Source organism: Ipomoea nil, unplaced genomic scaffold, assembly GCF_001879475.1.
Source record: "Ipomoea nil cultivar Tokyo-kokei standard unplaced genomic scaffold, Asagao_1.1 scaffold2297, whole genome shotgun sequence".
NCBI classification, from domain to species: domain Eukaryota; kingdom Viridiplantae; phylum Streptophyta; class Magnoliopsida; order Solanales; family Convolvulaceae; genus Ipomoea; species Ipomoea nil.
Genome location: NW_017618725.1, coordinates 437,339 through 463,619, shown reverse-complemented (window position 1 = coordinate 463,619; position 26,281 = coordinate 437,339). Strand labels below are relative to the sequence as shown.

General features: G+C 36.3%; 1 protein-coding gene and 1 pseudogene across 1 annotated transcript; both read left to right on the top strand.

Annotated features, from left to right (window-relative positions):
- Positions 1-10,175: 10,175 nt before the first annotated feature.
- LOC109151864 (vacuolar iron transporter 1) lies at positions 10,176-16,598 on the top strand. Its single transcript, XM_019299467.1, has 4 exons — positions 10,176-10,487; positions 10,659-10,744; positions 13,943-14,057; positions 16,099-16,598. Exons 1-4 carry the CDS (start codon positions 10,258-10,260, stop codon positions 16,394-16,396), a joined length of 729 nt encoding a protein of 242 aa, XP_019155012.1. The 5' UTR covers positions 10,176-10,257; the 3' UTR covers positions 16,397-16,598.
- A 5,530-nt stretch (positions 16,599-22,128) lies between these two features.
- LOC109151875 lies at positions 22,129-25,433 on the top strand (annotated as a pseudogene).
- The last annotated feature ends 848 nt before the right edge of the window (positions 25,434-26,281 follow it).

The window sequence follows — 26,281 nt, the reverse complement described above, 5'->3', positions numbered from 1 at the left end:
TTTGCATTAGCACGCACCCCAGTCCCTTTTTAGATGCATCACTGAAGACCTCGAATCCTTCTTCTCCGGAGGGGATGGCGAGTACGGGTGCCGTGGTTAGCTTATCCTTCAATTCTTGAAAAGCCGAGATGCAGTCGTTGTCCCATCGGAAGGGGGTATCCTTTTTCATGAGTTTGTTAAGGGGTTGGGCTATCCTGGTAAAGTCGGGTACAAACCTTCTGTAGTAGCCTGCCAAGCCTAGGAAGCTTCGGACTACTGTGAGTGAGCTTGGTGTGGTCCATTCCTTAACGGCACGGATTTTGGCAGGGTCTACCTTAATTCCTTCCTTGGTTATCACGTGGCCCAGGAAGGCCACACTGTCCTTCCAGAATTCGCATTTAGAGAACTTGGCATAGAGTTGGTGCTTCCTTAGTGTTTGCAGGGTTATGCGGAGGTGTCTTTCATGTTCTTCCTTGTTGCGGGAGTAGACTAGGATGTCGTCGATGAATACAATGATGAAGTCATCCAAGTGGGGTCAGAATACTCGGTTCATAAGGTCCATGAATATGGCAGGTGCGTTGGTGAGTCCGAAGGGCATTACTGTGAATTCGTAGTGGTCGTAACGTGTTCGAAAAGCTGTTTTCTGAATGTCCGGTCGGGCCACTTGTATTTGGTGATACCCGGATCTCAGATCGATTTTCGAAAATACCCCGCCCCTTTAAGTTGGTCGAATAAGTCGTCAATTCGGGGAAGGGGGTACTTATTCTTTATTGTGACTTGGTTAAATTCCATGTAGTCGATGCACAGGCGCATGCATCCATCCTTCTTTTTAACAAACAACACTGGCGCTCCCCATGGGGAGGTGCTAGGGCGGATGTAACCCTTGTCCAGCAATTCCTGTAGTTGCATTTTCAGTTCCTTCATTTCTTTTGGTGCCAACCGATAGGGTGGTTTAGAAATCGGGGCAGCGCCTGGTACGAGATCTATGGTGAACTCGACTTCTCTGGCTGGGGGTGCCCCGGGGATTTCGTCCGGGAAGACGTCGGTGAACTTGTTTACTACTAGAATGGTTTGTGGTTCGGGGATTTTGGTGTTGAGGTCCTCGACCGTACATAGGAAGGCCTCGCTCCCCTTGTTTAGGTATTTCTTCATTTTCACCATGTTTACCAATTTGATCCCGGCTTCCCGGTGGGTCCAACGGTATGACACTCTCTTACCGTTCGGTCCCCGTAGGACCACTTTTTGTTCTCCGCATAGGATCTGTGCGTGGTATTTCCCTAGCCAATCCATGCCCAAAATCACCTGTACTCCATCTAGTTTGAATCGGATAAGGTCGCTAGGAAAATCCACCCCTTGTATGGTAATCATTACATTTTCGTACATGCGGTCGCATTTCAGGATCTCGCCGGAGGCCACCTTGACCTGAAGTGGGACCTTGGTGCTGGCGTTGAGGTCGAGCTGAGTGGCAAACTCAGTTGCTATAAACGAGTTGGTAGCCCCCGAGTCAAATAGTATAGTGGCGGGGGTGGCGTGTACCCGAAAGGTTCCGGAGACTATGTTGCTATCCCCAATCCTGGCTTTGCTTAGAGTAAGGATTCTCCCTTGAGTGGTTGGTGTTGTGACCTGTTGAGGTGAGGTGGCCCTGGGTTTTTAGGTCCGCGGTTGGAGTTCATATGATTTCCTTCGGATTTCCTTTTGTACCCCAGTTGTGTCTCCCGGGGTTGGTTGGGCACTTGTTGTAGTTGGGATGCCTTGGCATAGGCCTCCCCGAGGGTTCCTAGCTCTTGTGTGGCCAGGGCTTTTTGATATTCGGGGTCAAGGCCTGTTATGAACTTTTCGATCTTGATCCTCTCGGTGGGTACTAGCTCGGGGATGAGGCGAGCCAGTCGGTGGAATTGTTGGTAGTATTCCGTGATCGAGGTTGCACCTTGTCTTAGGTGGAAGAATTCTTCGTATATGGTGGCTCTTAGATGATTGGGATAGAATCGTTCTCCTAGTCGTGCCTTTAGGGATTCCCAGTTGAATTCATGGTTATGTTTACATGTGGGTCCCTCGTGGTCCCACCAGGTATCGGCCTCATGCTTGAAGTAGAAGGAGGCTATTCTTACTTGGTGGTCTTCGGGGCATTTGGTTGCCCTGAATATCTTGTCGAAAGTTCCGATCAATTCCTCGAGGGCTGTGGGGTCTTCGTTCCCTGAGAAGGTGGGTGGTTGATGTGCCGAGACTTGGTGGTGGATTTCCAAGTTCTCGTTTGTTGGTAAGGGTTGGGGAATGGTAGTCCTCAGTGCCTGGGCAATTTGGGCCAGGCGTTGCAGATTCTGTGTCAAGAATTCCTGAGTGGGGAGTTTCGGTGTTCCTGTCTGTCCCTTTTTCGGTGCCATCCTGGTGTTCATAAGTCGATGTTATTTTGTATTCTTACCTGGATGCAACAAGTGAAGGGGGGAGTTTCTTTTTAGAGAGGGAGTAACTGGGTGGGTTATGTGTAGGTTTCACAATCTCACCGCGCGTCCTAGGATTTCCAAATCTTATGTTCCTAAGTACCTAGAGTTTGAGCTTAATGTCCTAAAGTCTGGTCTTAAGAGTCTTACCCTAGGGTCAATCTTAGGCTCTGATACCAACTGTAACACCCCAGATTTTCAAGATATTTAAAACTTATAAAATAAAGGTGAAATCTCATTAAATCCCAAAACATAATACAAGAGTACGGGGTGCTATGCCACACATGAGCTAGAGAACTCAGGTGCACAGGCTAACTAACTAATATCCTCAATAATGTAACGCATAAACATGGCACACAGGCCGAAAGGGAAGCTATCTACTTCTACGTTCCAAGTTCTAGCGCGCTCCAGTGACCTACTCTTCTGTGCCTGAAAGCCAAATATATCTGTTCAGCGAGAGATGCTGGTAACCCACTCCAACGCGTTGAAATACAATACATATAGATATATATATAGATATATGAAAAGTCATTTTGAACATGAAGATATCTCCTACGAACTCTAGCTTTTGAAACAGGGATAGACTCAACAGATAGGGCTAAGCACAGACAGCAGTTATACCAAGCATATACGGTTTACAACAGGCAAGACAGATAAGATAAGCACAATTAATAATCATAACCCAACATATACGATCTCCGGTACAAATCCCATAGTCTCATCCCCAAGATGCTCATAACAACAACTCATCCATAATTCATCACATAGCACACTTTGTTGGCGCCACAGGACCAATCGCATGCCCATACATGAGGGTCAGCGCATATAGCTCTGACACGGCCCCGCAGCACCCTGCCCCGTCTCACAGCACGGAGGGGTCGATCGCAACCGACCGATGAGCCGCAGCTCTATATAATATTTATATACCTGACCGGTCTTTACCAGCCTAGTTAACAGTTGGGATGGTTCTCAACCCATTCAACTGCCCGTATAGTGGACCTTTGTCCTAAATAATATTTATATACCTGACCGGTCTCTACCAGTCTGGTTAACAGTTGGGATGGTTCTCAACCCATTCAACTGCCCGTATAGTGGATTTTAGTCCTATATAATATTTATATACCTGACCGGTCTCTACCAGCCTGGTTAACAGCCGGTATGGTTCTCAGCCCACCCGACTGCCCGTATAGCCCGATTGATCTCATCCAAGTCGGGGTAACATGCACACATAACATATAGCAAGCACATGCAACCCACATTAACACATTGGGAAGGGGGAGAAAATGTATAACAAAACCTATGCGTGATCCTTCACATACTAAGAATAGTCCTAAGGGGTTCATACTTCTTTCACCTAGGTCAACGGGATACCAATTCAACTAGCATGCAATATATATGACTCATACGACCTACGAACGGTACCCGAAAATCAAACTAGACATAGGCACGATAGACGGAGTCCGTTGGGACACCACGGGGGTCGAGGGAACATCAAACGGGGAAGCCGGGGTCCCGAAGGGTGGGAATTTCCAGCGGGTAGCCGGTGGGTGGGGGTTCACCCGCCGGCTGTCCGCCGGTATTTTCTGTTCCGGGCAGCGGGTGTCCGGCGGGCAGCTGCCCGCCCGCCTGCTGCTATATATATACTATACAGTAGGCTGCTATATAGTATATATACAAATTATATATTATGAGGACCCCAAAAATTAGGGGCCTTGTGCAATGGTCCTAGGCAAACATGCTGATAAGTGTCAAAGATGCTATGTTTATAGGGTGTTTATTAGGCATATTGTGCTAAAATTAGAGTCCTTCAAGCCAAATTCATGCTTAGATTAGCTTAATTTGATAGAAGTTAGGATTAAGGACTAATTCTATTTGCCTTTGTAGGAAATTAGCAAAACATTGGCATTGTCAGGGCATTCCGGCGACAGTTCGGTAATCGGAGCATATCTCAAGTTAGGAATGTCCAAATAAGGTGATTCAAGTGGCCATGGAAAGAAAACTTCAAGAGCTACAACTTTGTTGAAGGAAAGAAAGGCAAAATCCCTGCGGAATAGCACAAAGAAAGTCACAATGTTTGTTGTGAATGCGTTGTCGGGAAACAGAAAGTACAACGAATTCCACAATGAACGTTGTGGAGTCAGTTGTGATGCCAGCGTGGAAATTCCAGATTTTCAGCCTATTTAAAGGCTTGTAAAGGGATTTTTAGGGGATCTCTCTTTTATCTCTTTTACTACACTTTCATTTTAGCTCTCTTAGATTAGATTAGGGTTATATTAGATTTCCATTGTTCTAGCTTGAAGATTCATTGATCTACATTGCTTCATGGATTACAACACTAAAGATTGAAGATTTGGGTAACATTTCTTCTCCTTTTTCATATTTCATATCTAATTTGTGTTTGTGATTCTTTGATGATGATGAATTGCTAGAATTCTAGGATTTCGATTGAGATTTGATTTAGATTGTGCTTTTATGTTTTGATTGAATGAATGATGAAATTTGATGTATGAATGGCTTGATTGTCTATGTTGTAGGGGTGTGCATATTGACCTCTCTCCATTGAGAGCTCCAATGGAGAGAAGGGTGTGAGAGTGGGAAAAGTGCAAGAGATTGCCCTTTTCCTTAGTCTTACCCTTGCAATTCCCGGTAGTTCGGGAAGGAGGCGGTAGACAGCCCGCCAACCGTTTGATAGAATGCTTCACTCGACGTAGGGATTGAGAGACTAAGTCCTACGTGGCTTAGTATTAGGTGACTTAGTTCTCTCTTAGCCTAGCCTACCCTTGCATCTCGTTCTTGTCTACCGTTAGACCGATGATGAAAGCATGATCTCGATTCCAATCCCGTCCAAATCCCCATTTTACTTGTTCAAATTTGTTCCTTTTGTTTTTCTTCACTTTCTTATGTTTCTCATCTCCCTACCTCACCATAGTTGCATCTAGCACCTAGCCTATCTTGTTGACACGTTGTGACAAAGAATTGTTTTGCACTTTGTTTGCTCCGAATTGGCCATCCTTGAGTTCGACACTCGAGAGTTCCACACTTCCGTTTACACTTACACACACCTTTCCTGTGAGAAATTGAACACGAAACCTACAACATAGCTACACAAATAAGATCCAACAAGCTAACTTTACATTTGTGCAAATAGGACTAGTAAACAGTACTGATTAGTGAAGGACGTTGGGTAGTGATACATGGTGGCATGTGGTGATGACAAGTGGGTGGGTATTTCTAATTGAAGCATGTCAACCACACTTATTTTTAGGAAGGGACATTATATAAGGGTGCTCCTAACACCCCACCCCCACCCCCCTCCTTACGATCATCATTGAATCAATATTCATTCACACGGTGTAGTGGTCTCTTACCAACTATTTTAACTCATTAACCTAGGTTTGATTCCTATTGAGTCCAATACTTATTCCTAGCTTAATACTTGGGCTTTATTTATCATTTATTATTTATTTCTTGGGTTGTATCTCGACTATTGTATATATTCTTTTAGGCCCCGAGTAATAATATTACTATTTTCCTACCTCCATCTCCTATATCCCTACCCAGTTATGATGGGCCATGCTCCCAAAAAATCTTTATAGCAGTATAAAGATATACAAGGGTGTATTCAATCATGAACTTTTAGTGAATTTCAGGCTATCTCCAGCCCATTTAACACCAAAGTACCATTTTCCACCAAATGTCACATCAAAATGAATATTCTCAACATATTCTCACACCAAATTTTATTCATTTCAAACCCATTACACCAAAACACCAAATATTATTCTACACTAAAATAATTTGGTTTATCAAATTTTAAAACTTTATTACTTTGGATTTAATTAGTTTAATATAAAATATAATTTGCAATGTAAATAATAATTTATTGGTAACATTATTAGTCTTGTTTGATGTATTTGAAATTGTAATTAATATATATTTAATATTAGTCTTTTTTCAATCGTCTCAATGAGATCTTTAAAATGGTATAATTTATTTTTAATAATACAAATTTTAAATTTAAATATTTAACAAAATAAAAGAATACATATATAAAACAAATAAATGATACATTTGGAATTGTATAAATAAGGAAGGAAAAAAAAGTAAAATTACTCCTCATCTCACATTTGACGTGTGTGAGCAGTGTCATGTCATATATGACGCGACACTATTCACCTCCACCAAAAAAATTGACATTTGCCGCTAGTTTGGCATGGGTTGGAGCAAGCAAAATGGAGGTATGGTGGTTTTGTGATGAGATTTGCCTTTTTACCGTTCTAACTTTTGTAAACTTTGTATGAATCTATAAAAGTCTATATAATAAAACATTCAGACTTTTATTAACTTTTTTTTTTTTTAATTTTAAAACGTCTACAAAAGTCATTACAATTCTAAATTGAATACATTTTTACAAAGTTTTAATGACTTCAATTCATATTATTTATAATTTTCAAACAAAAATATGTTATAATAATCATAAAATTTTTCTTCTACTTCTTCCTCCACATAATCATTCACAACACAAATTTGTGATTGCGTACAACATGAAGGTGCTATTGTAACATTTTCCATTATGTCACCATTAAGTGGTGCAAGTTAATAGGTCATTTATGGCCATTATGTTGTGGTTTGAAACAGAAGTAATGGTTTTTGTTACTTAGCCTATAATGATGGCATGTAGGCTATTTAAGCATGGTCCTCCCACTGCTCCTGTTGCAGCCTTACAACTACACCATCTAGTTTCTCAAGAGATCAAGTGGTAGACAAAACTTAGTTCCTTACCGTACTTCAAGCAATACAACGAAGATTACAACTATGGCTGGAGATGCTCGATCATATATTCATATGCTTCCGCTATAAAGGTTAGATTACATATTAATACATGTATTGATTTGTATATCTCTAACAGCTATTGTTTGCATCCTGAAATTTTTGGTGCTGCGAACAACAGCTTATTGTTGTTCTTCACAGCACAACAACACCTTATTGATGTTCGGATTGTTCGCAACCCTAAATTGCTAATGCTAACAATGGTCTACTATTAAAAAAAGTAAAAAATTATATTATATTATATTATATTATATATATATATATATATATATATATATATATATATATATATATAAAGAATAAAAATCAAATATACAAATATTATGAAACATATAGTAAAATTTGAAGGTAATAGATAAAAAGTTTGCTTTGTTCAAGTATTTAGGGAGAAAAAGTTCGTAGAGAAAGTTTAGAAGTTAGGGATAAAAAGTTCGTAGAATGAATAAAAATCAAAATATACAACTATTTATACGAATATTATGAAACATATAGTAAAATTTAACGGTGAGAAATGAAAAGGTTTGTTTTGCTCAAGTATTTAGGGAGAAAAAGTTTGTAGAGAAAGTTTTGAAGTTACGGATAAAAGTGTATAGAAAGAATAAAATTCAAAATATATACAAGTATTTATACTAATATTATCAAACATATAGTAAAATTTGATGGTGATAAATGAAATGTTTGCTTTGCTCAGGTATTAAAGGAGAAAAAAAATCGTAGAGAAAGTTTAGAAGTTAGAGATAAAAAGTTCGTAAAGAATAAAAATAAAAATATACAAGTATTTATAAGAATATTATGAAACATATAGTAAAATTTGAAGGCAGTTTTTTTTGATAAGGTATTTAGGGAGAAAAAGTTGGTAAAGAAAGTTTAAAAGTTAGGGAGAAAAAGTTGGTAGAGAAAGTTTACAAGTATGGGGTCTAAGGCGCGGCATGAATTTCAACTATTTAGAGGAAGAAAAAGTTGTAAAGTTTAGGAGAGATAAAAATTGTGTAGAGTTTACAAATGAAGAAAATGTATGATAATAAAGAAAAAATAATATGTTGAATTAGCTATATGCTTTTTAGAATTTAAATAGGAAGAAAAAAAATAAACAGAGTTTAAATAAGGAGTGAAAGCATTCAGAGTTGGTAAATAGAAAGTTTAAAAATACGGGGGTTGGGGGATGAATTTCAACTATTCATATTTTAGAGGAAAAAGTCTACAAGTCCTAAATAAAATAGTTTATAAAAGTTTATAATTCCTTCAAGGGTCAAATAGGCAACCCAATTGCACACCAAAGTGAAATTAGGCCATCGAGCTCAAAAAAAGATGCAATTGGATTCCTGAACAACACAAAATCATGCAATTATGTCCAAAATGACCTGTTTACCTGAAATTGTGCTGACGTGGGGGTTACCGATTTTAAAAATAATTTTAAATAAAATAATTAATTACTTAAAAAAAACAAGAACTGCCGGAGACGAAGGTTCGTCTCCCTTGCCATGGAGATGAAAGTCACTTCGTCTCTATGGCAGGAGATGGAGGGATGGTCTCCGGCCACGGAGACGAAGGTCCTTCGTCTCCGGCAGTTCTAGTTTTGTTTTGTTTTTTTTTTTTAATAAATACTTTTAATTAATTATTTTAATTAAAATTATTTCTAAAAAATTAATTATTTTATTTAAAAATTATTTTTAAAATCGGTAACCGCCATTTCAGGTAAACATGTCATTTTGGACCTAATTGCATGATTTTGTGTTGTTCAGGGACCCAATTGCATCTTTTTGAGTTCGATGACGTAAGTGTACTTTGGTGTGCAGTTGGGTGACCTATTTGACCCTTATCCATTTTTTTTGAATATCACCCGACTTTTAAAAACCTTTTAATTATCTTAATCAAATACCACATGATTTTTAAAAACTTTTTAAAATTTTTAATTAAATATTACCATATTTTTAAAGACTTTTAAAATTTAAATTGAATATTTCTAAACTTTTAAAATTTATAAAAAAAAAAATTTAAAAATTTATGAAAGTCACTGTTAAATACACCTTGCTTAGTGTGAATATATAATACGTTGTACAATTTTATCATACCGCGCACTCGCGCAGTGGAGATAGGGATGACAGCTAAGTGTGAGGCAGAGGGTCAAGTGGTCAACCAACCAATAATTTTCTAAAATAGGCGTTCACGTTTTAATGTTCTTACTCAAAATCGCATGCATAAAAAAGGCGAAAAATCCTTCCTTATTAATTATGTTGAAAATGAATATTCCACAAATTTCAATATGGAATTGATTTTTTGGATAATGAGAAAACCGCAGTCATTGGATGTGCAATAAGTAAATTTATTTTATAACCCTAATCTGTAAAAAAATCACTAGTCTAGGTTGTTTATAATTGATCAACTTAAGCAAAGAAAGCTAACCCCGATTTTATGGGAGTTGAACTTATAACCATGAGAGATATTTTTGTTTAAAAAATTATACTTATAGTACAACTCTTATAGTAAAATGTATAAAAAAAAATATTAACAGAAAAACGAATATAAATTAAGGGTATAACTTTGATTGAGACTTATTATGTTTTTCAGATTTAGATAATAATTGATTTCGTGGATGCAAAATTCATACCTAACAACCATCGTGTGTGAATTACATTCAATATAAGAGGTTGTCGAGTCATTATAATTTATCTTTTAATTATCTTGTCGGACCCGAACGCCATGGGGTAAAGTATTTTACCGTTACGTTTGTGGGCAAATAATTTATTCCAATTTCCAGACATGCTTAAGAACGAAAGGAAAAAAAAAATTTTATAATTAAAATTAATCCTAATTTTAATTTTTTTTGAGCAAAATAATTAATTATATCCAAGGAGAAATGGGGAGATATTCCATTTGTATTCATTCCCAGCCACTATAAATAATCCCACTATCGCAGTGACAGAGCCATCATCTTCAATTCTTGTGAATTTCAATTATTATTATCCCAAAACACAAATAAGGATCGGAGAAAGTGAGAAGAAACAATATAATGGCGGCGGCGGCGCAAGAAGTTGAGATCTCTTTGTTGAATCAACATAAAGAGAAACATTTCACCGCCGGCGAGATTATCAGAGACATCATCATTGGCGTCTCCGATGGCCTAACCGTCCCGTTTGCCCTCGCCGCCGGCCTCTCCGGCGCTAATGCCTCCTCGTCCATCATTCTCACCGCCGGTATCGCTGAGGTTACTGCAGGCGCCATTTCCATGGGACTCGGAGGGTAGGGTAATCTTTTACATTTTTATTTTGTAACTCTCAATCACTAAATTATTATAATTAAGGAGCTGAAAACACTATTTCTCCAATTCGATCAACATTTTGTTTTAATTTTAACAAAGTGTTAATTATTATATATATTAAGAAATTTAATTTATTGTGGGTGGTTTTGCAGTTATTTGGCTGCTAAGAGTGAGGCTGATCACTACGCGAGAGAACTGAAGAGGGAGCATGAAGAGATCTTAACCGTACCTGATACAGGTTAGTAGTATAAATGAGGAAGACAGACTGGCATTGGTGAAAATCTAATGGACACCAAAAGCTTTTATGTCCAATTTTTGACATTTTGGGGCAGAAACTTGAAGTTTATATTAACTAGTGGGGTTTGCAATTATGCTATCATGAATTTTAATAAAAAATTAGTATAATTTTAAAAAAATATATTTAAACATGCCATATAATAATAATATAATTAGACTTTTCATATCTTTTGGTCAAGTATGTATAGTATTTTCATAGAACAAAAAATTAAGGGTCCAATTGAAAACTTAAAAAATATTTTTTAGAAGTAATTTTTAGAAAATGAGTCATTTTTTAAAATATTTTATTTTTTAGGTATTTGGTTGGAGGTTAGAGTTTTGTTTTTGCAAGTTTAATTGAAAATTAAGAAATTACATTTTTTAAGTTTAGTTCATTCCTTTGAAAATGAACATATTATTTGTTATTTAATAATGATAATAGTAATAATAATAATAATAATAATAAGTTGTGGTGGCGTGGTGGTGAGAGGGAGATAGGAAAATAAAGAATTCTGAAAAGATTTTCTAACTAAAAATTTAAGAAAACATTTTTTATGGTTTTTTTCTTTGACTTTATTTTCTTGGACACCTTTTTTTTTTTTTTTTTTTTTTTTCTTTTGAATGCTGCTGACTCTATTACATTGTATTTTCTCTGAGGCTCGAACTCATGACCTCCCACATAGAAAATGTCACTATATGCCATCTGAGCACAAGGCGCCGCGCTTGACATTTTTCTGGATACCTAAATACAGGAAAATCCAGAAAATAACTTCTGCAGTCATTTTTAGAGTTTTCAAACGAACTCTTAAATTAAAATTTTGTAAGGTTAATATAGTCAATTATGTACATATTTAGATAAATTTATAAATGAAATTTACATAATTAAATTGATTATTTGTAATTGTATATTATATTCCAAAAATATGGATAATAATTAAAGAAATTATATTTAGAAATCAAAAGATGTGGTAAATTGTAAATTTTGTATGAGTAGCCTAAACGTAGGTATTTCCTTATAAGATTGTATAATGTGTTTTATGTACACATAATACATTAGGCACATTTTATAATGTAATTTCTCTAAATATAATTTATATTACTGGATTTATAATAAAGAAAATTATATTTAGAAATTTAAATTTTTTGTATTTTAAGTTTGTATGATTAATATAGTGTATAAGTATATGTATGTATTTTAAGTAGATTCAACATATGTATGTATTTAAGTAAATTTAGCATAAGTAAATTTTGTATGATTAATATAGTGCATAATAAGTATACGTGTGTATTTAGAAGATGGCTGCAGATCGTTCTTGATGTTATTAATTAAAGGAATAAGGGTCAAATAGGCCAGTGAACTGCATACGAGAATGCAATTAGACCACTGAACTTAAAAAACCTACAATTGGGTCCCTAAACTAACCAATTTCATCCAATTTGTCCATTTTTCAAGTTTAAGAAAACATTTTTTATGAATTTTTCCTTTGACACCTTTTTTTTTTTGAATGCTACTGACTCTTTGACATTGTATATGAACAGATACTACAATGTAATAGAACTAGTAGCTTTCAAAAAAATTAAATTTTGTATAATTAATATAATGCATAATAAGTATACGTGTGTATTTAAAAGATGGCTGCAGATCGTTCTTGATGTTATTAATTAAATATAACTAGAGACAACCTTTATTAGAAAATCGGTAATATTCCATCTAAAAATATCTTAATGAAATAATCTATTAGAATAATAACGTATTATGATTTGTATAATGATATTTGTGTTCATTATCTAACTTTTTTATACATCTTATAAATCTTACGCAAGTCTTATATATTAATTTTTTTTGTTTATGTTTTTAGATTTATTTAATAAATATAACCATAATTAATTTTATAGTTGTTTAGATGTTTTATATTTCAAAATTATCAATTAATATAGCATATAGAGTTTTTTTTTTTTTTTTTTTTTTTTTTTTTTTTTTTTTTTTTTTTTTGAAAAGATATAGCATATAGAGTTGATCATATAAAAAAGATTGTGGATCTTGAATTTGTGAAGACTAGTCTTGTACCTCAGCTCTGATCATTTGTTACAATAAACTTTTTAATGCTGGACAAATGATGCATTATTTTGACCATGATTATTGCACAAATTTATTATTTATTAATTGTTACCATTATTTTCAGTCTAAATCATTATTATAATTTTAACAATTTTCTGGTATTTTATGCAAAAATAATTACTATGAATTAAATTATCATATATATTATATATCATTATTCAATCTCTCTAAAAATGAAAGCAATTTCAAATTTAAAAACAAAAGTCTTCCTGGGTGGGAGGAAAAAGACTTATATATGTGTGTGTTGGCGCTATTTTATATATATATATATATATATATATATATATATATATATATATATATATATATATATATATATATATATATAGTTGCGTTCACATTATGATATCAATATATAGAGGACTTTGTGAACAGATAATGGGCACACGACAAGTTAGTATCATACACACAATTTAAGGCACAATGACATACTAGCATACGTGTAAACATTAGGTTTCGAACCCAGACTCTATTAATTAACAAATCTATGCACACGACATACAAATTATGGCACACGACTACATTCGGCCATGTACATGATATACAGACTAATGACACACGATTAAATCTATCATCACCGTCCTCTATAATATAGTTGTTCTGATTGGAATACACTTATATATATATATATATATATATATATATATATATATATATATATATATATATATATATATATATATATATATATATATATATATATATATATTACTCAAGCATTAAAGGGAATCAAATATTATTATAGTGTCCATTCGATAATTAGTAGATATATACTCAATATTGGTGACTCTAAAAGTGCATCTAATTAGTATGTAAAATGTACTGCATGCTCAGTTGCTCACATATCACGGAATGCACTTTATAATATTCTTGGATACACTTTACAACGTTGTTCTTTGCACTTTACATTTAAAGATAATTTATAATGTCATAGCGTTTTAAAGTGGTTAATCAAGCCCAATATATACACACACGGCACAATGTAATCTATCTAAAACACATTTATTATTGTTTATATGATAATATTGGTATGAATTGCAGAAGCTGCAGAGGTTTCGGAGATACTATCACAATATGGGCTTCTGGCACATGAATGTAATCCAATTGTGAATGCCTTGAGAAAGAACCCCCAAGCGTGGCTTGATTTTATGATGAAGTAAGTCTCCCCACTTTGTACCATTGCACTTCACTCTTAAACTTATTGTGTATTTATTAATTAATTTGGAGAGTTAATGTCATCCGTGGTCCTCTAAGTATAGTGATTTTTTCACCTTTAGTTTTAAACTTTCCAGTTAACCACCATCATACTTCAACTTTCAAATTTTAACTGGTACAATTTTGAAAGTTGAAGGACCACAACTAATTAAGGGGGGTGTATTCAATCATGACTTTTATAGAGTTTTAAGGACTTTTATGAACTTTAAAAGTCTGGAGGTATTCAATTCAAACTTTTAGAGAGTCTTTAAAAGTCAGGCGGTATTCAATCAAAATTTAATTTTAAAGAGTCTTTAAAAATCGTGTGGTATTCGATTAAGACTTTTAAAGAGTCTTTAAAAGTCATGTGATATTCAAAAAGTTATGAACTTTTGTAGACTTTTTAATTTTAAGACTTTTGTAGACTTTTCATTCTCAAATATAAATAGTTGAAATCCGACCATCAATCCCTAGATTTCAAATTTTCTTTCTAATAACTTTGAATGTTTTCTCTCTCTATTTAAATTCTGTTTTTTCTCCCTATTTAAACTCTATAAACCTATCTAAATTCAATAAAATGATTTTTTTCTTCATTATCCTATATTTTTCTCATACCTAAACTCTACCAATTTTTCTCTCTCTCATAAACTTTAGAATCTTCATCTAAAAATTTGAAATAATATTATTTTTACTTCATTATTGCTTGTTTATATTGGTTTTTATTTTTTTTTTATGAATTTTTTATCACTAACTTTCTCTAATTCTCCCTAAATACATGAACAAAGCAAATTTTTCATCGTCAAATTTTAGTATATGTTTCATAATATTCATATAAATACTTATATATTTTGATTTTTATTATTTTTATGTTTATATTCATAATATATATATATATATATATATATATATATATATATATATATATATATATATATATATATATATATATATATATATATATATATTTAACAACAGGTTACTACGAATAGCGAATTACTGTTCGTAACAACAATTTGGAGTTGCAAACAGTAACACCTTGTTGTTGTTTGCAGTCTCAAATTGCTATTGCAAATAATAGTTCTTTGCATGATGCCTAGCAATATATCAAAGGATAATTTTATATATATTATTAATATTGGATTTTTATTTTTTTATTTTATGCAACTTGTAATTATATTTTTAAATATTTTATTTGATCAAGTCTTTTATTATTCAATATTGTTATGAATTTCTAATGAAATAGTTTTTTTTTTTTTTTTTTTTTTTTTGTTGATGTTTATTAATAATATATATATAAGTAATTAGCATATAAGTCTCAGCATACTATGGATAAAAATAATAATGTTGCGAATGTTGATGTGGGTGAAGAACTATATAATAAGAAGAATTTTATGATATATTATAAATGTTTTGTAAGAAAATTGTAAATGATAAGAATCAAAATCATTGAAAGTTTGTAATGATGTATTCAATTTAGAATTTCAATGACTTTTGTAGACTTTTTAAAATAAAAAGTTGATAAAAGTCTATGAATGTTTTTTATATAGACTTTTATAGAGTCTTATAAAGTTTTAAAAAGTTTTGAACGACTCTATGAAAGTCAATCAAAGTTTATTAAAATCTATCATTTTAAAAGTCTTTAAAACTTCACAAAAGTCATGATTGAATACACCCCCTAAGATTTGATAATTTAAAGACCATGGGTGATTAATTTGAAAGCTGAATGAATATAAGTGGTTAACTTGAAACTTTAAGATTAAATTATACTCCGAAGACTCAGATGACATTAACTCTTAATTTGGACATACATTATAAAACAGTTATACCATGAACTTGGATCCACATTGCAAGGTGGACCTGAGTCCAAAATACACAATTTACATTGTGAACATTCAGTAGGTAAATTATGAACATTTAGTATGTAAAATTGTGAGTATTCAGTATGTAAATTGTGAATGTAAATTTTGCCAACATTATAAGTATGGGTGAAATGGAAAGTGCAGGTTTGAGTTGGGCTTAGAAAAGCCAGAACCGGGGAGGGCGTTGAAAAGTGCATTTACCATTGCAGTTGCTTATATATTAGGAGGTTTGGTTCCCCTAATTCCATACATGTTCATTCCGGTTGCATCTCAGGCCGTTCTTGCCTCTATAGCGATAACTCTACTGGCTTTATTCATCTTTGGTTATGGCAAAGGCCATTTTACTGGGAATAAACCATTTAGAAGCGCCTTTCAGACCGCACTAATTGGAGCCATTGCATCTGCTGCTGCTTTTGGTTTAGCCAAGGCTGTCCAAGGATAGTTAGTTGCTTGTGCTAATGCAACGCCATATCTAATTCAACTATACTCCTGGGTTGCATTAATTCATTCCTTTTGTATTAATTTAGTAAGATTCATCATCTTTTATTTTAATTTTAATTTTTTTTTTTACAATTTCGAATTGTTTTTCTTGATGGATACAATTTAGTATTATTAATTACTTTGTTATATTGCTAGTTTTTTTTCCAGAAGCATTGCAATCTTTTCAGCTTTACATAAATTAAAATTTTTGATAACTATTTTGTCAATTTGTTTGTAAAACAGATAGATAGATGTTAATTAATTGTTATTGATGACTTTTTGTTAAGCTCTGGATTTAGCTATATCCATGCAAAATCACTAGTGTAGAGGGGTTAATTGTATTAGGACTCGTATTTTAGTCACACTAGAATTCTTTCTCCCTTTCCTGTGTTATTGTGAATTTATTTTTTATCATTACTCATCTGATTAGGATTCTTTGAGTTTGTATTTTTATAAATACATCTCTTCCTGTACTTTATAAATTAGATTGTTAGAATTATTGTTTTCATTTGGTATCAGTAGACCTAACACTCCATGGCTGCCAACCCTATCACCATTGTTGCCACTAAAGAAGTTGCACCGCCGCCGCCGACCGGTGACTCTGCATCTTCCTCTGGCACCATTTCAAATATTTCTTCTCCATCCCCAACCCCAATAAATACCCTGTCCTACAAACAGCTCATCACTTTATATCCACTAAACTTACCTCTTCAAATTACTTATTTGTGAAAACCCAACTTGTTCCCTTTCTTCGTGGACAAAATTTCAGTGGATACATTGATGACACGTTTTTGTATCCAGTTTCTTTCATTCAAGCTTCGAATGGATATTTCGTGATAGCCAATCCTAAGGCTCAAGATTGAGTCCGACAGGATTCTTCTATTTTGTCAATGCACATCCCATCTCTATCTGATTAGGTTATGTATGTTGCAATGAGACATACCACGCCTGGGGCCTTGTGGCAAGCTAGTCCTCCTCTTGGACACGTTCTTTGAGTTTCCTTAGTCAACTGCAATCTTTGCACCAAGGGGATTCCATGACGAGTGAGTATATTGGAGAAGTCAAGGTTTTGATTGGATTACTTGTTGAAGCTGGCCAACCGATTGGTTTTGATGAATAGAATCTCTATTTGTTCAAGGGTCTTCGCCTTGAGTACTATGCAATGGTCTCCTCATTGATCATTGACATGTCGTAATTTAGCGGTGGATGGAAAGTAGGTTGGGAATGAAGATTCCCGGGATGACGTTCTTAAAGGATGACAAATTGGAGAGCATGTAGAGTCATTAACAACACATTAGCAATCCCTACTAGGTGAAATAAAGGCATGTCTAAGGCGAAAAGATGTAACAAAAACACGAAATAGCTAAACACAATAAGCAAAGCGAAAGAAGGGCAGATTAGTCTTCCGATGACATGGCATTCACTTCCAAAAGATGAATTGACGTGGAGTTCGAAGGATTACTACGGAAGTACTAAGGCACCATCACCAAACCGCGTAGGGCTTAGACTCCTAGGTCTTAATTCGGCATGGGCATTTTGTCAAACACGTGGTCTGCCACTCCTCCCGGGCCTAGCCCTTTCGGGTCGTAGGGTGGAAATTATGCACCACTAGACTAATGAAAGAGTGCAATCTCTTGCCAAACTCTCATTCTTACTCATCTATCCTATTGTGTCCATCAACAAGATAGAAGCATATCAAAGCAAGCACATAACATAGCATTCAATCAATGCACCAATTCAATTCAATGCAACATAAAGATCTTAGAATGTCATATCATAAGGAATCCTAATCCATGCTATCTACTTAGCCACGCATGGCCATGGTTGCCTCTAAGCAACCTCTAGACAAGAAAAGATAAGGAAAATAGCAAAATAGAAGAAAATAAGCTGGAAATCAAAAGCAAAAAGTAAATCTATACCACTAGCAAGCTTGAATGTAGACAACAATTCTTCAATGTGGAGTTCCTCCTTCAAATTGAAAGCATTTCTCTCCTTCCTCTCTCTAGGGTTCTCTACCTTCTCTCTACAATTTTCAGAAATGAAAAACTAAACCTAAGAATAACCCCCCCTGCTGCTGGAAATTTCCCCAAATTAAAAGCTCCTTTCGCCTTCACGCATTGTCCCACGCACGTGGATCGGGTCGTGGATTCTGAACTTAAGCGCTGCCTTGAACCGGGTCCTGTTGCCTTCTTTCCATGCTTCCATCCATGCACGTGGGGCGGTCTCATGGATTCTTCTGTTTCTTCTCCATGAGCTGCTCCACGCACATGGATTGGGATTCGGTGTCATTTCCTCCAATTGCATCGGGCTCCTTTCTTCTCTCACTGGCCTACTTTTCTTCCTAAATTCCTGCAAAAAGTCACAAAGTGTTCCCCTCTACATGTCAAGCATTAGGTTTAGCAAATCGCACCCATTTACCTCATTTCACATGCAATTTTCCCTACTTTACACACAAATGTTTAGACAAATATGCTTCGAAGTACACTTTTGGCACTTATCAATCATCAAGGAACTTGAGACGATTGATCAACTTAACGACTATCTCGTTGCATATCAGTTCATCTATGCGGATGATGTCTCTTTGGCTACTCCCTCAGCCCCACTGCTAGCCTTTGTTGCAATGAGAGGACCAACCATTGCTTCTCAATAGGATCGCACTACTAATCAAACTCGTGGTCATGGTCTTGACCGTGGCTACATTCCAAAGTGTCAAATCTGCAACAACCTTGGTCATACTTCCCTACAATGTTACCAAAAGAAATTCAGGAGCACTCATTTTTCAACCAAATATGGCTTATGTTAATGATCTAACAACAGCCCCATTCTCTCAGAATTGGTTCCCTGACAATGGTGCTACATATCATGCCACTCCAAACTACTCTTCATTATAGCAAGTGGAAGAGTACACGAGCAATGACACTCTTTTAATTGGTAATGGTATGAATTTGAATATTTCTAGTATTAGATACACTTCTATATCCTCTTTCACACGTCCCTTAATTTACAAAATGGAGTTAATTACCGAAATGATCCATTGACTATAGCTAAATTGCTGATTTGGTCGATGACTATTTTTTATGCCAATTAAGTCCCTCAACTTTAAAAATCTTAACCAATTTAGTCCTCCGTTTTTTTTTTTCCGTTAACTCGGGACCAAATTATAATTTTACTATAGTCAAGGGCCCATTTCGGTCATCACATGCACCATTTTCTTAGAAAAGTTAATTACTAAAATGATCCCTTGACTATAGCGAAATTACCAATTTCGTCCCGAATTAACGAATGTCTAACGAAAAAACAAATGGAGGACCAAATTGGTTAAGATTTTTAAAGTTGAGGGACTTAATTGGTCAAAAAAACAGTCAAGGACCAAATTGGTAATTTCGCTCTAGTCAAGGTACCATTTTGGTAATTAACTCTTACAAAATGTGTTACATGTTCCTAATCTAACCAACCATCTTCTGTCTGTCAAACGTTTTGCCACTGACAATAATATTGTGATACCCCGGGAAAATCCAATCCTTAAATAGAATTAATTATAAAGAGAGAACGATCCAGTCCTAAAGTGATCCAGTGCATACACTATAAAGTCCGTATGCACACAAACACCATTGGGCCGGATGTATTGATGACCGCAAGTCCACTAGTGATTTTGCTACCTTTATTGGTAAAAATCTAATTTCCTGTGATTGCCGCAAACAAAAGATTGTTGCTAGATCCTTAACAAAAGGAAAATACAAAGCTATAATTGATGTCTCAACAAAGGTAACATCGTTAGTTGCTTTAATTAAAGAACTTGGTCTTACTATGCAAAAATCACCAAAATTTTAGTGTGACAGCCTTGGTGCTACCTATTTGTGTGCAAATCCTGTGTTTTATGCAAGAACCAAACATGTTGAAATAGATTACCATTTTGTTTGTGACAAAGTAGCATCAAAGGAACTACAAGTAAACTACATATCTACAAAAGGCCAACAGGCAAACATCTTCACCAAGCTAGCTACCCTTTAAAGCACCGGGACCAAATGGTTTCCATGCCTGCTTTTATCAGAAAGCTTGGTCCGTGGTGGGCCCCTCGATCATCAAACAAATCACCGATTTCTGGAATTCGGGAACTCTTGCTCATGGGATTAATGATACTCTCATTACTCTTATCCCCAAAACTGAATCCCCTTTGAATCCCAGTTAGTTCAAGCCCATTAGTTTGTGCAACGTGATCTATAAGGTTATTACCAAGACTTTAACTAATCGCGTGAAACCTATCCTAAAAAAGATTATTGGTTCAGAACAAAGTAGTTTTGTGCTGGGATGCTAGATAATAGATAATATTTTGGTCTATCAGGAAATGTTGCATACTATGCGGCATAAGCAAGGAAACACAGGTTACATGGTGCTTAAAGTGGACTTGGAAAAGCATACGACAGACTAGATTGGGTGTTTATTCGCGACACTCTTAAGGATGTGGGATTTAACGAGAATTGGTCTAGAAATGTCATGACATGTGTAGAATCGACCACCTTGAACATCCTTTGGAACGAACGTCATTTGGAAAAAATTGGTCCTACCCGGGGTATTTGTCAAGGAGACTCAATATTTCCTTACATTTTTGTTATGTGCATGGAGTGCCTTAGTCACCATGGAGTGCCTTAGTCACATCATCAACGAGGAAGTGCAGCAAGGAAACTGGAAAGGAGTAGGACCGTCCCGGTATGTCCCTATCCTTACCCATCTTTTCTTTGCTGACGATTTGGTCCTTTTTGCTGAGGCTACGTAGGATTAAATCATGGTGGTCAAGAGATGTCTTGATAAGTTTAGCACGGCTTCTGGTCAACGAGTGAGCTTAAACAAGTCACAAATTTTCTTCTCAAAAAATGTGAACATCGAAGACCCACAAAGAATCACCCAGGTTGTAGGCATGCCTATCACATGGAAGAGTCAATACCAGCCTATTCACCCCTATTCTGGACAGGATTGACGCCTGCCTTGGAGGTTGGAAATTGAAATTCCTACCCCTCACTGGAAGACAAGTGCTTGTCGAAATGGTCCTTCACACTATCCCCGACTACACCATGTAGACCATGTTCATGCCTGTAGGGGCGTGGGAGGCTATTGATTAGAGGACTCATAGATTCATTTGGGGTGGTACACCGAAGAATTGAAAGTGCCACTTGGTCAGGTGGGATGTTGTAATGAAACCGAAATTGGAGGGAAGATTAGGAATTCGTAGAACAAGGGATGTCAATTTGGCGTTCATGGCGAAGCTGGGCTAGAAAATTTTAAATGAGCATGACAACCTCTGGGTTAGAGTTCTGACTGCCAAGTATGGGCACGACAAAAATGGCATGGAAATTTTCAACCCGAAACAGGAAGCTCCAACACGTGGAGGGGAATCACTGTAGCGTCCCATCTCATTCAAGATGGTATTCGCTTCACAATGCGCAATGGAAGCTAGAAGCTGGAAGCGTACTCTTATCTTCCTAAGGATATTCAACACCAATTGGATATGATAATACTAGACGAAATGGAAGTTCAAGATGAGTCATCCTGGATACCCAAGGCATCAGGCCTATATTTTAGCTAGAAGAAATGGTAATTACATGCAGGAGCCGATCTAGGTTAAGATGTGGAAGATTAAAGTCCCAAGCAAAATGAAAGTTCTCCTCTAGATAGGCATGCATGAGCGGCTGATGGGCAATGCGGAAAGAAAAAGAAGGGGAATCACTGGAGATGGGAGCTGCGACGTATGCCAGGGTTGTGAAAAAACCTAGGAACACTTGCTCAAGAATTGTAAGCAAGCCAGAGATGTGTGGATAGCAGTCGCCGACAACGAAAGGTACAAATCTTGGTGTCATCTTAGTTTTACAAATTGGCTGGAGACTAACATTGTAGGAGAAAGGAGTGGAGAGGATACGTACTAGTCTCGTACGTTCACCATTACCATGTGGTGGCTCTGGAGGTGGAGGAACAACAGAGTTTTCAAAAATGAAACCTAGAGCACGCAGAGAAAGACTGCATGGATTGAGGAAGCGAAGGATGAAGTTAGCCGTGCTTTCATGAGAGAGGAACAATTGCAAGGGAGAGCTTCCAAGGAAAAAATTGTCCACCTCTGCTGGAACCCTTCGATGAATCACATGCTAACTTTAAACATAGATGCAAGTGTCAAAGGTTCAATAAACAGAGCAGGCATTGGAGTTGTTCTCAAAGACAACAAAGGAACGTGGCTTGACGATATCTCCTACAACATGCAAGCAGATACTCCGGAAGCCAGGGAAGCCAAAGCTATCACTTTGGGCATGAACTGGCTTTGGGAGAAAGGAATTCGTGATGTTGAAATACAAAGCGATGCAAAGAAGGTGGTGGATTGGATTCATGTTGATGCCAACCTTCGGGGACCTATCCGAGAAATAATTGAGGAAGCTAAATGTTGGCTTGGGAAGAATTGGAGTGTAACACCCCGTGTTACGATCTTCAAGCCCGAATTAATTATGTAATTAATCCCGCTAAGAATAGTTAAAAAGGATTTAATTTAGTTAGAATCCCCTTAATTAATTAATGTGGTCCACAATGGACCGTGGCCCCTTGTCTATATTAAAGACCTTAAATATGTTAGGAATAAAGAAAGTAAACCTTTTACTAGTCAGATTCTAATTACGAATCCTAGACCTATATATCTGTTAGGAATAAAGAAAGTAGGCCTTTACTATTCAGATTCTAATTAAGGATCTCTAACTCTATAAATAGGGGATTAGAAAGCAATTAGAACCCTTACCACCCATAGTTATATTACACGAAATTATTCACAAGAGACCGGGCCAAGAGATTCCCCACCACCAAGCCTAGGGAGATCAATCAGAGGGAAATCTTAGGGAAGAACCTTGATAGCCAGGATAAATTAAGGCTAAGAGGTAACCCATGTCTTACAAAACCTATTTTCCTTGTTATTGTTTATTGATTGGCTCCGATTGAATGATTGATTGTGTGATTTTGTATGTATATCTTGTTAGAGCTTGTCATTAGGTTTATATAGTGAATTATTGCTATTCTTGATATTTTTGATGGCCCTGCGTGGTTATTGGTATGATCTGGTATTTAATTATGTCTAGAACTTGTCCCTAGGGTTTATATTGTGAATCTTGTTGTTGTAACGTTCTTAGCGTTCTTGGGTGGATTTATGCATGCTCGGGTGTTGATTCTAGTTTAGGACTTCTCTTTAGGGCTTTGCATATAGATTTCTTGATGTTCTTGAGGTTCCGGATGCTCCTGAACCGTTATGTGGTTGATGTCGAGTCTTGGCATGTTTAGGGATCATGTTAGGATGTAATTGTGGTGATTCTTGGTTTAATTCTTGTTAATCGAATCCGTGTTGTTGTCAATGTGTATTAGGATGTGTTTAGGCATGGTTTTGGATTTAATTGAGGAATTCCCGAATGGGAAAAACGCCAAGTTACCTTCGTACCAATGGGGGGTCGGTGGGGGGACGAGTCCCCACCTACCGCCCACTGGTACATGACCGTCGTACCAGCGAGCAGCCGGCGGGTAGACGACCACCCGCCGTGCGCCCGCTGGAACGAGGCCGCCCACCAGCGGGTGGCCGGCGGGTGGTCGACCACCCGCCGTACACCCGAAGGGATGGCGTGGCGGGTTGTTTTCCCTGTTTGTTGTTTCCCCGTGTCCCGTTGTACCCCGTTTGATGTTTATGAGTCTCGTACAATGTTTTTAGTACCGTTCTAGGAATTTGTATCTAACATGTGTCGTTTGTTATTGTACCTTGATTGTTATTGTTGATTATATGATTGATTGATTGAATGATGATGGGTATTGTGATCATTGCGCAATGATGGTTGAGATCGATGATAATGAGATTGTGATGGGTGGAAATGAATTGTTGGCGGATAGCACAACGAGTGCTTGGTTATCGTACTAAAGGCACAGACCACCCCTTAGACTTGCTGGCTAAAGGCTTGGGTCAAGGTATAAGCGCCGCGGTGCCATGTCAGAGTTATATGCGCTAACCCCTTGATTATAGTGTTATAGGCATGGATCATGCGAATGGCACTTCGGTGCTACCATGTTGGTGGACTTGTTGGTGGTTTCGGTGTGGGGCATGCGTGCTCCGGAGGAATAAGGGAGGCGATATAAGGGTGGTCTGGAGGTACAGGTTGGAACTGATATAAGGATGGAGAAGAGTCAAGGTGGGAACTTGGTATAAGGTTGGAGGATGGATTGTGTGCTTTTATGATTACTTGCTAATTGATTGTCATTGGATCCGATTATTGCCTTTAATTGCTATTTATGAGCTTACTTGTCTATTATGCCTTGCAAACGTAGGATGCATGCTAGTATCTCTATAATATTCGAAATGTTGCCTTATTGATGGTGTCTCGAGTTTTGATCCTGGTTTTAAAGCTAGAGTTGTTTAGGTTTATATATGTATTCCAGTCCTAAAATGGTTTTCTTATATCTACCTATATTGTACTTAACGCGTGAGAGTGGGGTTCCAGCATTATTCGTTGACGGTTGTTACATCGTATGTTTTTCAGGTACAGATCAGTAGCTTCGGAGCGCGTTAGATGGACTCGTGGATTTAGCTTAGTGTTTGTTAGATGGCCTGTGAGCCTTGAATTGTATTATAGATATTAATTATAGTTTATGCCTTGTTTAGTTAGCCTAGCATGTGCATCTAGGTTCTCAAACCTAGATGTGGCATAGCACCCCGATACTTATGTTGTTAGTTCCGCTTTATCTGGATGATTAATGATGGATTTACCTTTAATTAATAGGCTTTAAATGTTTTAAAAATTAGGGGTGTTACATTGAGAATCTCTGTTTGTGCCATCTATAGGGTGCAAAACCGGGTTGCAGATGCCTTAGCCACCTCTGGAGCTTTTTAGCACGACGCTCAGACTACCTTCAGAACGTGTCCCATTATTAGTGAAGAGGTTTACCTTCACGATATAGCCCGTGTCACAAGTGCTCGTATAGTTAGGGAGTCCAACTAGTAGTTTTTAGTCTCCCCCGGGTATCCCCGTCACGTCGATCCAATAAAAAATAAAAAAAATTAAGAAGTGATACTAGCACAATATAATAGGATTACCACTTGTCTTAGAAAAGAAGAAGTTTAGGGAAAGGAATTTCCTAAATAAAAAATTTTCGTTGTTGTTGTGTTGTTCTTGTGTGCCCAAATCAATTGCTAACTTCGTATTTATAGGGGAGTTGGTCAAAATAGAAATTAATCATCGTATTAACAATGACTTAAAATCATTTTCCGTAACTTCCAAAACAAATCAATAATTCCTAATCTACTACTCCATACTTCCATTCACGCAGCACGCCGCACACAACCATTGAACGCAACGACACTTGAAAACCGCGACTCCGCGACGAGGGTGACGACTTCATTCTATCTCCGACAACAAGCGACGATAACAGGTTAGACTAGTACTATATTTGTAAATTATCGTGATTGTAGAAGTGGAGGCTGCCGCCTTGTTGTGTTGAACGGAGGCTACTGCTGCTTGCCCCTTTGTTTTTCCGCAGTAGCCTATAGTAGGAGTGTGTTGCACCAGGATTCCCTTTCTGCTATACAAATGCTTCTGACCACTGTAGTAGGAGTGTGTTGCACAAGGATTCCCTTTTTGCTATACAAATGCTTCTGACACTTACAACATAGAGGCTCATAGAAGTAATAAGAGAAGAGGAGGGAAGACTAGAAAGTTGCGGGAATGAGAACAAAATTGAAATGCAATTGTAGCTGGGATTAATTTGTTTTGTATTATTATTATTTGTTTCAGTTTTTTTTTTTTTTTTTTTTTTTTTTTTTTTTTTTTTTTGCAATTATCTTAGTGAG